Source organism: Cucurbita maxima, unplaced genomic scaffold (genome assembly GCF_002738345.1).
Source record: "Cucurbita maxima cultivar Rimu unplaced genomic scaffold, Cmax_1.0 Cma_Scf00022, whole genome shotgun sequence".
NCBI classification, from domain to species: Eukaryota; Viridiplantae; Streptophyta; class Magnoliopsida; order Cucurbitales; family Cucurbitaceae; genus Cucurbita; species Cucurbita maxima.
This window is the reverse complement of record NW_019272038.1, coordinates 3,414,772-3,430,291: the sequence shown is the minus strand read 5'-3', so window position 1 is coordinate 3,430,291 and position 15,520 is coordinate 3,414,772. Positions and strand designations below refer to the sequence as shown.

General features: G+C 38.1%; 4 protein-coding genes and 1 long non-coding RNA gene across 11 annotated transcripts; 3 read left to right on the top strand and 2 right to left on the bottom strand.

Annotated features, from left to right (window-relative positions):
• Positions 1-1,068: 1,068 nt before the first annotated feature.
• LOC111496482 lies at positions 1,069-2,310 on the top strand. Its single transcript, XM_023146930.1, has 2 exons — positions 1,069-2,031; positions 2,204-2,310. Exon 1 carries the CDS (start codon positions 1,282-1,284, stop codon positions 1,996-1,998), a length of 717 nt encoding a protein of 238 aa, XP_023002698.1. The 5' UTR covers positions 1,069-1,281; the 3' UTR covers positions 1,999-2,031; positions 2,204-2,310.
• Positions 2,311-3,216: 906 nt separating this feature from the next.
• LOC111495913 (mitochondrial carrier protein CoAc1-like) lies at positions 3,217-7,127 on the top strand. 3 transcript variants are annotated; one of them, XM_023146073.1, is made up of 8 exons: positions 3,217-3,455; positions 3,768-4,221; positions 4,818-4,903; positions 4,991-5,198; positions 5,405-5,537; positions 5,670-5,854; positions 6,527-6,655; positions 6,729-7,127. In XM_023146073.1, the coding sequence occupies exons 2-8, from the start codon at positions 4,030-4,032 to the stop codon at positions 6,831-6,833; spliced, it is 1,038 nt and encodes a 345-aa protein (XP_023001841.1). In that variant the 5' UTR covers positions 3,217-3,455; positions 3,768-4,029; the 3' UTR covers positions 6,834-7,127. The 3 variants fall into 3 exon arrangements, with proteins under 3 accessions (XP_023001841.1, XP_023001840.1, XP_023001842.1); XM_023146072.1 differs by having other exon boundaries at positions 3,715-4,221; XM_023146074.1 differs by lacking the exon at positions 3,768-4,221 and having other exon boundaries at positions 3,218-3,455.
• A 405-nt stretch (positions 7,128-7,532) lies between these two features.
• Positions 7,533-10,808, bottom strand: LOC111495914. Its single transcript, XR_002720395.1, has 2 exons — positions 10,685-10,808; positions 7,533-8,932 (listed from the first exon to the last, which is right to left on the bottom strand). It is a non-coding gene; the product is annotated as an uncharacterized LOC111495914 (long non-coding RNA).
• LOC111495911 (IQ domain-containing protein IQM1) lies at positions 7,926-11,344 on the top strand. 2 transcript variants are annotated; one of them, XM_023146069.1, is made up of 9 exons: positions 7,926-8,060; positions 8,155-8,510; positions 8,596-8,710; positions 8,786-8,851; positions 9,492-9,580; positions 9,661-9,748; positions 9,840-10,070; positions 10,150-10,251; positions 10,732-11,344. In XM_023146069.1, the coding sequence occupies exons 2-9, from the start codon at positions 8,164-8,166 to the stop codon at positions 11,161-11,163; spliced, it is 1,470 nt and encodes a 489-aa protein (XP_023001837.1). In that variant the 5' UTR covers positions 7,926-8,060; positions 8,155-8,163; the 3' UTR covers positions 11,164-11,344. The 2 variants fall into 2 exon arrangements, with proteins under 2 accessions (XP_023001837.1, XP_023001836.1); XM_023146068.1 differs by having other exon boundaries at positions 7,984-8,060; positions 8,146-8,510.
• LOC111495912 (heat shock factor protein HSF30-like) lies at positions 11,208-13,396 on the bottom strand. Of its 4 annotated transcripts, none has more exons than XR_002720393.1 (4): positions 12,972-13,396; positions 11,823-12,662; positions 11,665-11,726; positions 11,208-11,341 (listed from the first exon to the last, which is right to left on the bottom strand). XR_002720393.1 is itself a non-coding variant. In XM_023146070.1 (2 exons), the coding sequence occupies exons 1-2, from the start codon at positions 13,272-13,274 to the stop codon at positions 11,895-11,897; spliced, it is 1,071 nt and encodes a 356-aa protein (XP_023001838.1). In that variant the 5' UTR covers positions 13,275-13,395; the 3' UTR covers positions 11,423-11,894. The 4 variants fall into 4 exon arrangements, 1 of the variants encoding a protein (XP_023001838.1); XR_002720394.1 differs by having other exon boundaries at positions 11,208-11,338; XR_002720392.1 differs by having other exon boundaries at positions 11,665-12,662; positions 12,972-13,395.
• Positions 13,397-15,520: the final 2,124 nt, after the last annotated feature.

The following is a 15,520-nucleotide window of genomic DNA, read 5'->3' as shown; positions in this document are numbered from 1 at the left end:
TTTTTTTTTTTTTTTTTTTTTTTTTTTTTTTTTTTTTTTTTTTTTTTTTTTTGACTATATTAGCTTAAATTTGTATTTAGATAATAATTAAGAGATGAGATTATGAATTAAATCTGTAAAATTAAAAGTTAAAAGTCACATATTTTAGGAATTAATTTATCTAAAAATTCATAATTTTATGAAAGTGAGGTTACGATTCATATTAGGGGTGTACATTCAATCCGACAACATGGACCATCCCAATTTGTTGGGTTGGGTTGGATTGGATTAACTTTTCGAGTTGGTCTGAGTTTGATTTCGAGTTCATTAGACAAAACTCTCGGATTGACCCGAGCCAAATAAAAATTGCGACAATTTCTATTGTCTCATCAAGTTTGGTTTGGTTGATTCACCAATAGTGTTCGTGAGTTAAATAACGAACAAACCTTATTAAATAACGAACCTTATTAAATAATGAACCTAATCCAATCCAACCATAAGACTTTGGATTAGTTCGAATGATTCAAGTTATTTATTCAAAAATTTATTTTTTAACAATCGAAAATATCTATTTGTTTATTTTTAAATATTTGATTCAATTTTAATATATATTTAGAAAAATTACAAAGGGATGGAGAATAAATAATAAAAAATAATTATTATGAAATTAAATAAAATTTAGTAAGTAAAATGTATATTTTAGAATTAATAATAAATTTGAGTTATGAGTTCCATCCAACATCAATTACACAAAAATAACCTAAAATTTCTACCATTCATTTGTTCGTTATAACTTCGAATCCGTAAATTACATTCCGTCTAATTGAAATAACTCCTAAAATGTAACCACTTTGTCGACAGAACTACAACATCATGTTATCTACGAGCTGTTCGAGTAATCCACTCTAACGATCCTGTCCACGAAGCCAACATTTATGACCGTTGGATGAGATTGGCTGAGTAGAAAAGAGATGAAATTTAAAAACACCCATTTGGAAAAATGGGCTGTCATCAAATTTGAGTTATTTTTAGCAAACCAGAAAGAACTTTCAAAAGAAATTAAATTTACTACAAATGGAACAGAGCCTCCATTACAGTAAAGCTCAAGCTCATACACCTCTGTTTTTCTGCCATTTTTTCCGGCATTCAAGCATTCTGTTTCTCTTCTTTTTCTTCTTCCTCCTCCTCGTACATTATCCCATTCCGTGCAGAAAAACATCAGTTTTTGCCACTTGGGTGTCACAAAAAACAGAGAAACAGAGTATTAAACAACAGAGCTTTTGTGGGAAATGAACGGATAACATGAACATGTTGGGTTTGTCTTTCCTCTGTTTCTTAAATGTTTTAGTCATGGTCGGAAGCTTTCCAACAGATGAGAATCTGTTAATTCATCCCGCAATTTCCCTAACCCTTATGGCGGCTGGAATGGTAACAGCCATCGCCATGATCACGGCGTTATGCGGCGTCCGATCCCGACGAAGCCCGTCGCCTTCCGAAGCTTCATCTAAAACCGCCGACAAGAAACAGGACATAAACGGTTCCCGAACGACAACCTCATCAACAGCGGGGGCAACCCCAGCAGCTGGAGATTCAGGAGACGACGGCGGCGAAACAGAGGAGTTTATGAAAGAGCTTCCCCTGCCACCAAAAATGCAGCAGGTGGCGAGTCCGAGCCCGCCGAGCCAAATTGCAAAATCGGCATCGGAGAGAAGGCTGAAGCATATGACGGGCATGAACATGGAAGTTCCGAGGAGCCATTCGGTGGCGAGGAAGGATTTGGAGGAAGGAGGAGAGAGGAGAAAAGAGAAGATGAAAGAGGAAGAATTGATTTGGAAGAAGACGATAATATTAGGGGAGAAATGCAGAGTTTCAGATGAAGAAGATGGGGTTATTTATGAAGGAAAAGGGAAGAGGATTTCGGCTTATCATCCGAGATCTCCGAGCTCGATGTCGATATCGATTTCTCGACAAAGTTCCGCCATTGATGCTGAAGCTCTGCCTGACCTAGGAGCAAAATAGAGGCACAAAAAGGAAGAAGCCATTGATGGGAGTGTGAGCCATACTATACTCATTCTTTCTTCTCCATCATATTTGATGAAATGCATAATCAAGCCGGGGCTGGAATGAAATGATGTTTTAAATTATGGGTCTCACTATTTGTGCATGTGTTACTTATGGATTATTTCTTAAAATACTCGAGTTATATGTTACTCTTATATTTCAGGGAAAGGCAAGACATTGCTGTAAATATGACAGATGTGACGTGTGAAGAACCATGGAACCGACTTTAGAGTAGTTGTATTTCATCTTATTTATTAGTTTTAGGTTAGATTAGGGCAATGTGTTGTTTTCTACCTTTTGAACATATTGTTTATTTTCGTTTCTTAAATGTTTTTGGATCGACTTAAAGGATCTTATTTTTAACGTGTAAGTCTATGACATTATTTATGAACTATTTAAAATGAATGTTTTCGTATAAAAATGTACATTATGTATGTGGTAGCAGTTTTATTTAAGTAGAAAATAGAGTCGTTATTATAAAGAATTTTAGATGGTGTTAGTGGGTTTTCGGGATTCACTCGACTTAATCCAAAATTTCGAGTTGGTTGGGTTTGTGACTTGAACAACCAAAATAGAATTCACAATTCAACCCAATCTAAATTGGATTGTCTGGTTGTTTTTTTTTTAATTATTTAAAAAAATTATATTTATCTATTATTACATTAATAAATGAAATCTCCTAAAAATTTAATTTATTCAATTTTATCTAATAATTATTTTTTCTTAAAACTTTATCAAACAATTTTGATTATACAAAATCAGATGCCATTTAAATAATTATCTTTAATAAATTATAATTAAATACGAAAATGTGAAAGTTATTGAAATAATTACCCTACTTGATCTAAATAATTTCAAATGGAATTTTAATAAACACTATTTTAAATAAATAAAATAAAATAAATAAATAAATAAATAAATCCAAGAATCCTATTATTTAAAAAATACTTTTTTTTTTAATTTTAAAAAGGATTTAATAAAACAATATTTATTCTATAAAGCCGGCCACATACATGAACCATAATCAGCTCCGTTTGATTCGGTCAACGGTGGACTGGAAGCCACGTGGAGAATTCTTATTGGTGAATCGACCGAAAGGTTGATTGTACCTGATTCTCCAACGCATCACGTTTCCGAAATGGAAGATGAAAGACAAGAGAAAAAATCACAATTTTAAAATCCCATTAGAAGCGCCTTGAAAGAACAAACCAATCCAGATTTCAGAGGAGCGGAGAGGAGAGGAGAGGGAGGCCCACGACGGAGTAGACGGGGGATCCGGCGGTTCCGCGAGGAAAGATTCCCTTTCCATCGCGGTTGTCGAGAACGGTTTCGTTTTATGTCTTTTTCACTAAGCTTTCGACAACAAACTGCGATTTCTACTGCCTCTCTCCCGTCTCCACTCCGTTAAATCACGAGTACGTTTTTTTCTTTTCTTTATCTTTTGTTTGATTCTCTATTTTCGATGAATTTCCTTGTTTAGATAGGTTCTTTGGGGATTAGGTATTTTGTAGTTTTCGATTTCGAACTCTCTCTTGGAATTGGGGTTTTGATTTCATCGAAATCTGAATTGGAGGTTGAAGCGGATACTTGTTTTGATGGGATTTGTTGTGTTTGAGTTGTTATTTAATATTACGGTGATCAAATACTGATGGGGGATCGGTATCACTTTGATAGATTGATGGGGGCTTTGTTATAATTGAAGGGTTTGGAATATATTTCGTCTGCAGGCTAAGCTTAATTGTTCCTGTGGATGTATCTTGTCGTCATTCAAGAAGAAGATCGGCTTGTGAATTTGCCCAAATCCTTTCTGGGTATTCTCAGGCCGCCTTGTCTGTCTGTTAAGAGGAAGATCTTCTCACATTGTGTTCAGAGAGATAGATGGGATAAAGAATTCTTCAAGCTGCAGAGTGGATAATATCGATTTCGTGTGAGATTGGTTTTAAAGTTGTTTTGGTTTGAGCAGTTGGTAAGGTTTTTCGATTATCCAAGATGAATTCGTCTCAAGGGTCTACTTTGTCAGCAAATGTTGCTGGGTTTGTAGATGGTTCGTCTGTGAAAAGAGAAGTCTCGTTCATTGATGGTCTACCTGTTTATGTTAAAGAGCTGATAGCTGGTGGTGCTGCTGGTGGCTTTGCTAAGACTGCTGTTGCACCCTTGGAACGAATTAAGATACTCTTGCAGGTGACTTTCTAGGTGGTTTCTTTAGAGACTAACTTTATTTAACTTTGTTATTGTTAATTTTGTTTACCCATATGCATGAAATCCTTACAAGACTGTAGGATTAAATGTTGATAGCAATTGGGATTGGTTTAGAGAATGAGGAACCACTGTTTCATTATGCTCGCGGTCGCCTTCCAATCCCAAGAGGGTTTTGTCATTCTCAAGGCCAGGCCGATTCAGACATTAAGGATCTTTAGATATTGAGTTTTCAATTTGAGTCTTAAACCATGGACTTGGAGTGTACCTGTAATGTTTCCACCGCTAGTAGATATTGTCTTCTTTGGAATTTCCCTTTTGGGCTTCCTCTCAAGGTTTCGTTACAGTATCTCCCAATGTACTAAGCCCTTACCACTAGACCGTCCTTGGAGCTGTCTCGTATCTGTTGGTGCAAGAAGTACAATCACTTTTTTTTTAAGTCAATGAGCTTATTCATTTGGGAGAATAAGAGAAGTAGGTGGCTTATGATGGAAACATTTAAACTACAACATCAATATCAATACAATTGTTCTATATTCACTGAACATTTAATCTGAATTCTGTATTATGAACATTGACAGACGAGAACCGAAGGATTCCAATCTCTTGGAGTCTTTCAATCTTTGAAGAAGGTGCTGAACCATGAAGGTGTGCGTGGATTTTATAAGTAAGTTTAGAATTTTGTATAGTGAGAACTTTTCTTTGTCTAAACTACTGTCCTTGGAACATAAGTTTTGTACTTTTTATGCTTTAGGGGAAATGGCGCTAGTGTTGTTCGGATTATTCCTTATGCAGCTCTTCATTTCATGATGTATGAGCAATATCGGTGTTGGATATTGAATAACTATCCTGGCTTAGGAACTGGGGCTCATATCGATCTTCTAGCTGGTTCAGTAGCTGGGGGAACAGCTGTTTTGTGCACGTATCCCTTAGACTTGGCACGGACAAAACTAGCTTACCAGGTATATATTATAAAGCTATTTCATTATGTACATTAACTTCAAAAGTACATTTTTTAATCTGCGATCATTTTACAGACTGATATTCTTCCTCTTGTCCCATTTTTTACCGTACATATTCAAGATATGAATGATTTCTTGTTCAACTGTTTCATTCTGTTTTAAGCGCTTGGAAGTTCATCTAACCGTTTTGTTACCTTGGGATACAGATTAGTGACACAAGAATGGTGAAGAGCGGTGGTTTTAGAAGTTATCATACTCAACCTATGTACAATGGCATCAGGGATGTTCTAATGCGTGTTTATAGCGGTGGTGGAGTACGTGCACTATATCGTGGTGTAGGTGTGTCTTGATTGTCTTCTCTTTTCGTCATTGTTTTTAGTTGATCTTTACATGATTTTTTGTATCCTGAACTAAGTTAACTTGTTTATTTTATATGGACACTGATCAAACATGTTTTTCATGTTTGAATAGGTCCAACACTGACTGGAATCCTTCCATATGCTGGCTTAAAGTTCTACGTTTATGAAGAACTTAAAAGTCACGTTCCCGAGGAGCATCAGAAATCTATTGTAATGCGGCTTTCCTGTGGAGCTCTGGCTGGATTGTTGGGGCAGACGGTTACTTATCCACTGGATGTTGTTAGAAGACAAATGCAGGTATTGTTCTTCATCATTTTCTAACACTTTTGTTTGGGTTTTAATCTCATTGTTGCTGAAACCAAATTCCTTGAAAACCGAACTGAACCAATCCAAACCGACAGAACCAACTAAAACAAAGGAACTGCCAGTCTATCCATACTGCAATCGATTAGTTCTCAATTTTATACCATTGAAAATCAAACCGACCAACAAATAATAGTCCAAAACTTGGACCGGTCCTTATTTGGTGACACCAGATTTCTTGCTAAGTTGAATTGCTCGACAAGATCCGGGAGGCAGACCATTTTGCTTTTGATTTTGGGGAAACCCAGCTGCTGCCGGTTGGTGCGGGCAAAAATATTGACTCGCGAACCTGCCCAAAAAGTGGGGTGAAAACCTACGCTATTGCTTATGAAAGACTACTTTCCAAGCCGAATCAGACAGATTGTTGGAAGTGATTCTTTTGGTTTGAATTGCATCCTCTATTACAAGAAGAGGAACAATAAAGGGCAAAATTAGTTTGACAAGCACGTATTGTGAAGGATTTTTGCATAAAAATCTCTACCCTTCCCTAGAGTTCTCCAATTCCCACATCCACGGTTATAATGTTAGTTCTAACTACGAACGAATGGTTCCTTCTTCGTTGGTTATATTCAATGGGGTTGTAACGTATTGATTTGTTATGTGCAGGTTGGAGATATGCCATCTTCACTAAATGGTGAAGTCAGATATGGGAACTCAAGAGAAAGGCTTAGGATGATTGTTCGTAACCAAGGATGGAGGCAGTTGTTTGCAGGACTCAGCATTAATTATATTAAGGTAACAGTTGAGATTGAAACGGTTGAAGTGTGTTGTTCATGCTAAGTTCTCTTCCATTTTGTCAATTATGCAGATTGTTCCTTCTGTAGCCATTGGGTTTGCTGCATATGATAGCTTGAAGCTATGGCTCCGAATCCCACCCCGTCAGAAGACACAGTCGATATCTTCTGCTGCATAAACCTACCACGCTCCAACGCGACGCTCTCTCTAAAATATGCCTCGTTTGAACTGCTACTCAATCTTACATCTTTATGAAGTATCTGTTTGTGATCTAACACTGGTTTGAATCTATAACAACACATGCTTCCTAATTCTCTCTATGTTTGTGATGCCCTAAACTAGAAAGTTTTAGTTTTCGGAACTCTACTTGTAAAAGTAATGTATCTAAGAGTGATGATTCCGACTATGATCGTTACATGTATGATATTAAATATAGTTGGAATAATCACATTAATAGATGCATTTACAGTTATCTTTGGTTATCTTTGGTCTCAAATATGAATTGATAGATACTTTTTAAGTTGTAGTCACAATGATAGTTACATTTGTGGTGAAGGTGGAAATAGTAGAGAAAGTGAGAACTTATTTGTTGGCTAATCCTTGCCTTCCCCTCTCTGCCTTAGTGGTTTTTTTTCCTTTTATAACGGGTGGAGGAGAACAAAACACCATTTATAAGAGTTTGTAAACTGGTGAGGGGTGTGGAAACCTTTCCCGGTGAGGGGTGTGGAAACCTTTCCCTAGGGGTGTGGAAACCTTTCCCTAGGGGTGTGGAAACCTTTCCCTAGGGGTGTGGAAACTTTCCCTTAGCTGCTTTTATTTGAATTCCTTAATTTTAAAATTCATAATTTTCCATTTATAGAACACAAAATACAAAATATTTAATAAAATTTCCATCCAATTAGACATAAGAGATTGAAAGATGCATAATTTTTTTAAAACAAAAAAACAAATTCAATAATGGCAGCCGGTGATAAATATTGTGGGTAGGTGAGTCCAGAACAAAATGATTTTATGGACTCTCAACTGCCTTCTGAAGCAGGCAGACAGCTTAGAATTTAAAACTGACCTTCATCTTCAACAATGGCTGGCAGCTGCAGCTCTAGCAGACGCCGCCATGCACTGCAAACCTTCCATATCTGGCTTTCCTGTCGGATATTATTATTATAAACAACAACTTGGGAAATTTACCTTTTTTTATAAACCAACGTCCTGTAAATTAGATCAATGCAAGACTTTTTGTCTCAGTCCACAATCCCCAGTTTGATGATAGCGACTGCTGACCCAGAAAACGTCAGCGCCATTAAAGAACACCCCCAAGGTTTCCATTAAATACATCAATAGAAGGCTTCCTTCATCTTCCATTGGAGCTCAACACAGAACATCGAAACCCTTTTGAGGATTTCAGGTCAGAAACTCATTCTTTTGGAGCATTTAAGGTTGAAATCCCTCTGGGTTCTTTGTTTCCTGTTTTAAGCAGCAAAATCAAACCCTTTTGCCAGGGTGGAGAGATGAATGTCAAGGAATCTAGCTTGAAAGAGGAAGAGGGAAGTGGTAGCAGAATCAGAGCAGAAAAACCACCAACATTACAGAATCTGCAACTAAAACAAGTTTCTAATTCTTCCAACAATATGGTCGTTGACCAGAGGAGTTTTCCTTCATCTGGGAGAAAAATTCGACAGCCAGAGAATCAGAGAAAACCCAGAATTTCACTTCCCAAGCCGGTCGTTATATCTTCTTCCATTACTAAGCCAGTCAGTGAGCTGGATTCTGCAGCAACTAAGCTACAAAAGGTCTATAAGAGTTACAGAACCAGAAGGAACCTGGCAGATTGTGCAGTGGTGGTTGAGGAGCTATGGTGTGAAACAATTCTATTTCTCTTTTCAGTTTATGGCTTACAGAAATTCAGTGTTTTGTTTCTCACTGTTCATTAAACTTTGAAGGTGGAAAGCTTTGGACTTCGCGGCTCTCAAGGTAAGCTCTGTGTCATTTTTCGATGTCGAAAAGACACAAACCGCTACATCACGCTGGTCCCGGGCGAGGACACGAGCTGCAAAGGTAGATTTTTGGTATGATTGTGGCTTTTGTTTCTTGGTGGGAATTAGGGCATTGATGATGTTGTACCTTGTTTAGGTCGGGAAAGGCTTATCGAAGGATGAGAATGCTCAAAAACTAGCTCTACAACACTGGCTTGAAGCAGTAAGTTCATGTGATTCCAAGTTTTTTTTTTGTTGAATCTTCCACGTTGTCATCTGAGGCTGAAAGTGGTATTTGAGTAATCTGCAAGAGAAACAATCTTTTTAGATACCAATCATTCTAGATAAGCTGTTTTTGTTATAAATCATGGATATCCATATATTGTCCATATAGCCCTCGAACAGTCTCCTCTTGATCGAGACTCGACTATTTTCTCTAGAGTCCTCAAACAAAGTACACCTTTTGTTCGACACGAGTCACTTTTGACTAAGAGGTTAGCAATTCCTTTGTTGGACACTTCAAAATTCTATTGACATAAGAGCACGACTCTAATACCATGTTAAAACTACGACTCTCTACAATGGTGTGATATTATCCATTTAATCTCCCATGACTTTACTTTGGGCTTTTCCAAGAGGCCTTATACCAACCCATGATTATTCCCTAAATTAGCCGATGTGGACTCCCACCCAATCCTCAACAGTTTTTCCAAAGATATAAATTCAATGCTTAGTAACAAAACTTCATACCATCACCAAACATCTCAAACTCGACACAGTCATTGATTCGACAAAGTTCATGAATGAAACTTGAAAGCTTAGCTAGCAGCATGTTGACATAGCTCTATTGAACTTATGGGCAGATTGATCCCCGGCACCGCTATGGACACAACTTGCATTTTTACTATGATATTTGGTTTGACAGCAAGAGCACACAACCTTTCTTTTACTGGTAATTTGCCTCTTCGACTACAGGCATCATTACATGACTAAATCCTCCTCATTCTAATCCTTAGATGCTTCTTTTAAAAGGTTAGATATTGGTGATGGGAAAAAGGTAAATCTTGAGAAGTGCCGTAGATCAGTTCTATACAAGCAATGCATACAGTATCTTGGACCAGTAAGTCCCACTCTCACTGGCCTGATCATGTAGCAGTTTCCATTCCATTGCAAGCATTAAGCAAGTCTTTTTATGTTCATTTATGTTGCAGAAAGAGAGGGAGGAGTACCTGGTGGTTGTGGAGGATGGGAAGCTTATTTACAAGCAAAGCAGAATGCCCATCAATACAGTTGAAGATTCCAAGTTGATTTTTGTACTCAGTACCACTAGAGATTTGTTTGTGGGGCTGAAGAAGAAAGGCCGCTTTCAGCACTCCAGCTTCCTGTCTGGAGGGGCTATAACAGCGGCCGGGCGATTGGTTGCCGTCGATGGTGTTCTTAAGGTGTGTACTACAATGCTTGAATATTGTTCTGGATTATCTCATTTTCAGTGGGTGATGTTTCTATTTGAATCTTCCTTAGGCTATATGGCCATACAGTGGACATTACCTTCCAACAGAGAACAATTTCAAGGAGTTCATCAATTTCCTTGAAGAACACTCAGTAGACTTGACCAACGTTAAGGTAAATAGCCACTTGCCGCGGCTTCTTTTCAGCCTTGTGGAGAGTTGTAGTTCCTAACACGGTATCAAAGTCATGCCATTAACTTAGTCACGTCAATAGAATCCTCAAATGTCGAATAAAAAAGTTTTGAGTCTCGAAAGCGTAGGCAAAAAGTGATTCAAGTGTCAAACAAAGGGTATACTTTGTTTGATGATTCTAGAGGAGTCGAGCCTCAATTAATGAGAGGTTGTTTGAGGGCTCCATAGGCCTCAGGAAAGACTTTGTAGTATTATTTTGTTTGAAGGGAGGATTGTTGGGAGGAAATCCCACATGAACTAATTTAGGGAATGATCTTGGGTTTATAAGTAAGAAATATATCTCCATTGAAATGAGCCTTTTGGGAAGTCTAAAGTAAAGCCATTTGAGTTTATGCTCAAAGTGGACAATATCATACAATTGTAGAGCGTCGTGATTTCTAACCGTTTCTTCCTAATTACACAGAGGTGTTCAGTAGATGACGACAACTACTCCGACAAAGACGTGGTCAAAGAAACATCAACAGCAACATTGTCAGAAGACATGGTCGTAGAGGATGTCGATTTGGAAATACCAGTCAAGTTGGTTAGCACACTTGAGCAGCAAAAGAACCCAGGTACCAGAATAGAGGCACCATTGATAGATGTACCAAAGCGCTTGCTGTGCAGATGGAGCAGTGGAGTTGGCCCCAGAATTGGATGTGTGAAGGAGTACCCAGCAGAGTTGCAAGCACGAGCACTTGAGCAAGTGAACTTGTCACCAAGACACACACCGGGTTTCTTCGGCAGCTCTGTTCCGATACCTTCGCCTCGGCCTAGCCCGAAGATTAGGATGTCTCCCAGGCTCTCATACATGGGGATCCCAAGCCCAAGGGTGCCTGTGGCAGCCACCATCTAAGGTTCAGGCTCCTGCCTCTGCAGCCCTACAACAAACACTCTTACTTGGCTCAACATTTCATGTAAATGATACTCATCTTTGTTCTTTCTGCCCGTAATGATTTGAAAGTACATCCTTGTTCTCTATGTAGATTTTCTTTCTTCCACTTGAGAATATAAACATGTGATTCTTCCTTCTTCTGTTAGAAAAGGGTATCAATAAGGCAATTGAATTCATAAATGATAGCTTAAAAGATTGTCAAAGAATTCAAGAACATATATGATAACTGAAGTTGGTTAATATTATTAAGTTCAATCATGGATCAAAGGCTTTTCAAGATAAAAAATAGATTCTATCAGAACCCATATTTCCTAAATTATGATAACAGGAACTATCTTCCACAAAAATTGGCAAGAACCTAAACGAATTTGAGGTAAGAAATTTAGTCAAAGTTTTCAGCAGACTCCTACAATTTACATGAAAAGAAGTAATTGATTCTCAATTAATCAATGGGATAGTTACTCTTAGTGGTAAAGAAATCAGCAAATGACTGAATAATCTCGCAGGTCCTTTTATGCACATGCCTGCAAATAAAACCACGAAGGAAAAGAGTAACCATAAGCCGATGATTCTTAAAAAAATATAAGCGAAACAAGAACAATCAGTGGCTCCTTTGCGACCTCCCCCATCCTCAAACCTATACCACACCAAAGAGGAGCAAATCATTGATTTCACTATCTACATTGCTATATCTACGGCTTGGGCTGAAGAAACCCCATTTGATCAACGAGTTCCTCCAAGTCCTCGGTCCAATCAGGAGGTTCAGCAATCAAATCCTCCACTTCCACATCGATTTCTGATTGATCACCAACCATTACGCCTTCCTCCTCTGGATTTTCAGCCATAAAATCTTCATTCCAAAGTTCATCCAATATTTCCTCATGAATTGAGTGACCAACATCCTTGATCTCACTGCTTGACTCATCTTCAAAATTGGCTGTTAACAGCGATTCCATATCAGGCTCCGGAGTTTCTAGCTGTTCTTGTTTAACAGCTGCTAGTATGGTCTCATCCTGGAGATTCTCTAGACTTGGGCTAGCAGTTAGTCTTCGCTTTCGACCGATTCCAACGCTTGTCAGTTCTCTTATCTGATTACTATGGATTAATTTCTGAATGAAGGACGGATTCTTTAGGGCTTTGCTGAGGAATGTCATGATCTGCTTCTGTTTACTCTCTGCTTTCTGTAGCCTATCCTCCATGGCCATTACTTGCTCTCTTGAACTTTGATGTTGTTGTCTCAATCTTACTAATTCCACAATTAACGAGCTTCTGTCCCTTCTCAGCCTCTCAAGTTCGCCTTCCAATCCAAACTGCCCTAATTCCACACATGTTCCTCCTTGTTGTTGAGAGCTTTGGGACGAATGCCTCCTCCTCTTAATCGTTTTTAATAGATTCCGCTGTCCTCCAAGAAACCCCTCATTCGCAAACTCCCAACGATCGGGATCGACTTTTCGAAAACCCTACATTGAAGAATTACAGCATCAACGAGATCAGATAATCAAGATTTCAAACAATTTCATCCAAACAAAGAAATAGAAAGAAAGACGATCCTAACGATCGGGATCGACGTTTCGAAAACCCTACATTGAAGAATTACAACATCAACAAGACCATATCATCAAGATTTCAAACAATTTCATCCAAACAAAGACGATGATCCGAGATTGTATTTTCCACGAACGAAAAGATCAAAAGTTCCAAACAAAGCAGTTTCCAAAATCGAACGCCAACAGAAACCAAAATTGAAATTGATTTTACAGAGAACTTACATAAGTATTGAGCTGACGAATGAAACTAGAGAAATTAGAGTGTTTGAAGTATCGAGGAAGCAAGGTGGTGGATAATTTGAGATAGTCCCAAACGATGAAGCTATTGCGAGCTTTACTCCACGAAACAATGGAGTCCGTCAAAGGATCTTCCACCATGTCAAAGGTCTTCGACAGAAATGGAGGCGGTCCGACATCGTGTAGACCTTCAATCGGCCGGGGAGCGGTTCTCAAAGACGAAGGAGAAGTAGAGGAAGAAGACGCCGGAACGCCGTCCGGCTTCGTCTTCGCTTCGAGTTCATCCATTTCTTTGATCGGATGTAGTTTAACCGGAGACTGGAAGGTTAATCAGTGTAGTAACTTGAAGAAGGATGGAGTTTCCGGAGCTTAATGTTTCGAATGTTAATGGAAGGAGGAAACTGAATATTAATGGCGTCGGCATGGAAGGTTCTAGGACTGCGGGTAGAGGATTCGTTCGAAGCTTCTTTGCCACGTGTCCGAATCACAAATATCTCAATTCACTTGCTTCTAGAAACTTCTCGTTTGTTCCAGCGCCCAAACCATCTTGAAAGATATTTTTGCCTTTTGTAATAAAATATCAAAATCCAAGATTATTGCCACGTGTCCCAATAAAAATTTTACTTTTTTTCTTTTGAAAAACCCTAAACCCTAAACCATGCTAGGATAGGTTGGTCGAGCTAGGATCATGACAGGTTTACAATTTTAGGGCCGAAACTCATGCCACTCATGACAGGTTTAAAAAAAACTAATGACAAACTTCTAGTAGTCCCCACAGAATACAATCATACAGCATAAGGCATTATAGGCTAGTTTTATAGTTACTCGAACCTTTGACAATCGAGTTAGGTTTACGATTAAGGGTTAGTTGGTAAACACTTAATCATCCCAATGTAACCGCTAAATCACATGCATGAACAATAATCAAAAGTCTCAAGGTCAACCAACTCTAAGGTGCAATTGTGGACCCTTGCTGGTTCAAGTTAACCGGCAAACTTTCTAAAATCCCTGTAAGAGTACAAATCATACATCATAAGCTAAATCTACTATTATCCAAAACCTTGACAATCAAGTCAAGTTTACGATTAAAGGTTAGTCAGCGAACCCCTAATCGTCTCCATATAACCACTAACTCACATGCATGACCAATAATCAAAAGTCCTAAGATTGACTAACTCAAAGGTACAACAGGGAACCTGTCGCTTGTGATAGGTTCACTCAAGGAAAGCTAACTGAAAAATTACTTAATTATCCCTACAGAGTACAAATTATACGTCATAGGATATCATAAGCCAATTCTATAATTATTTGGACCCGTGACAATCATGTCAGATTTACGATTAAGGGCTAGTTGTCGAATCCTTAATTGTTCCCGTATAATCGCTAAATAGAGACATAGCATAGCGACCTAAACATGGATACCTAGTTATGATTTCAGTTTTGCTCGAATCGGAGCTCAACTCATGTCTTCCTTAAAAAACATGCATCATAGTGTTTAACTTGCTCTTACATACAAAAAAACAACTATTTCCATGCTCAAAAATCATGATAATACGGTTCCTCTAACATGCTATTCATCGTAGTAAAAGATATGTTTTCAGTTCCATTCAAATTAGAGTTCAATAGATAATTTCTTGGGAAACATGAACCATAACGTTTAACATATTTTTCCGTACATTAATTTCATCAAAACTCCTCTTAAATAAAAATGATTCAACGCCCTTGCCCTTTTCCTTTTGTAATATAACTGTCTCTCTCTCTCCCGATTCTCCAGCAATGCACCGCTGCGCAAACGATGCTGTATCCTCCAAACTCCCTCCATCTCCGACGTCCTCTTTCTCCTTGTCCATCGACGTCAATGAATCCTTTGAAACTCGGATCCGGCGACTGATTAGGGAGAATCCAGTGATCATATTCAGCCGCTCCTCCTGCAACATGTGCCACATCATTAAGACTCTTCTCACCACCATCGGCGTCCATCCCACCATCATCGAACTCGACACTCACGACGAAATTGCTGCCGTTCCTTCTTTGTCGTTTGTTCCAAATAGTTTATCTTCGGCGGTCTTCATCCAGGTTAGTTGGGTTGATGATGGTGACCTGAGTTGAGTTGAGCTTATATACTCTCCATATCATATTAATAACTAAAATTTTATTAAAATTAAAATTTTCATAACAATAAGAGTAGAGTTGAGCTTTAACCTATTTTTGAGTTATTTGACTTAAAAAAAAAAAATTCAAACTTACTAAATAGGTTGAACTGTCAATTTTTCAAAAATTCAACTTAACTCAGACGAAAATAAAATCTAACGGGAATGGGTTGTAACTCTATTTTTGACCGACTCAACCCAAACCAAAATAAAATCTAATCCTCTCGATTGTAATCTTATTTTTGAGTTGGTCAAGTTGATTTTGATATAAAAAATTCAGTTAAGCCGGATTGAATTTTCATTTTTTTCAAAAATTCAACTCAACCCAACTAAAATAAATCTAACCCAAATTTGATGGAGTTGTAACCTTATTTTTTAACCCAA

Coding starts and splice junctions, on each gene's coding strand:
- LOC111496482 (XM_023146930.1), top strand. CDS start 1,282: ATGAACATGTTGGGTTTGTCTTTCCTCTGTTTCTTAAATGTTTTAGTC.
- LOC111495913 (XM_023146073.1), top strand. CDS start 4,030: ATGAATTCGTCTCAAGGGTCTACTTTGTCAGCAAATGTTGCTGGGTTT. Junction 4,222..4,817: donor GAATTAAGATACTCTTGCAG/GTGACTTTCTAG, acceptor GAACATTGACAG/ACGAGAACCGAAGGATTCCA. Junction 5,199..5,404: donor GGACAAAACTAGCTTACCAG/GTATATATTATA, acceptor CTTGGGATACAG/ATTAGTGACACAAGAATGGT.
- LOC111495911 (XM_023146069.1), top strand. CDS start 8,164: ATGAATGTCAAGGAATCTAGCTTGAAAGAGGAAGAGGGAAGTGGTAGC. Junction 8,511..8,595: donor GTGGTGGTTGAGGAGCTATG/GTGTGAAACAAT, acceptor TAAACTTTGAAG/GTGGAAAGCTTTGGACTTCG. Junction 9,581..9,660: donor ACACAACCTTTCTTTTACTG/GTAATTTGCCTC, acceptor TTCTTTTAAAAG/GTTAGATATTGGTGATGGGA.
- LOC111495912 (XM_023146070.1), bottom strand. CDS start 13,274: ATGGATGAACTCGAAGCGAAGACGAAGCCGGACGGCGTTCCGGCGTCT. Junction 12,663..12,971: donor TTCGTCAGCTCAATACTTAT/GTAAGTTCTCTG, acceptor TCTTCAATGTAG/GGTTTTCGAAAAGTCGATCC.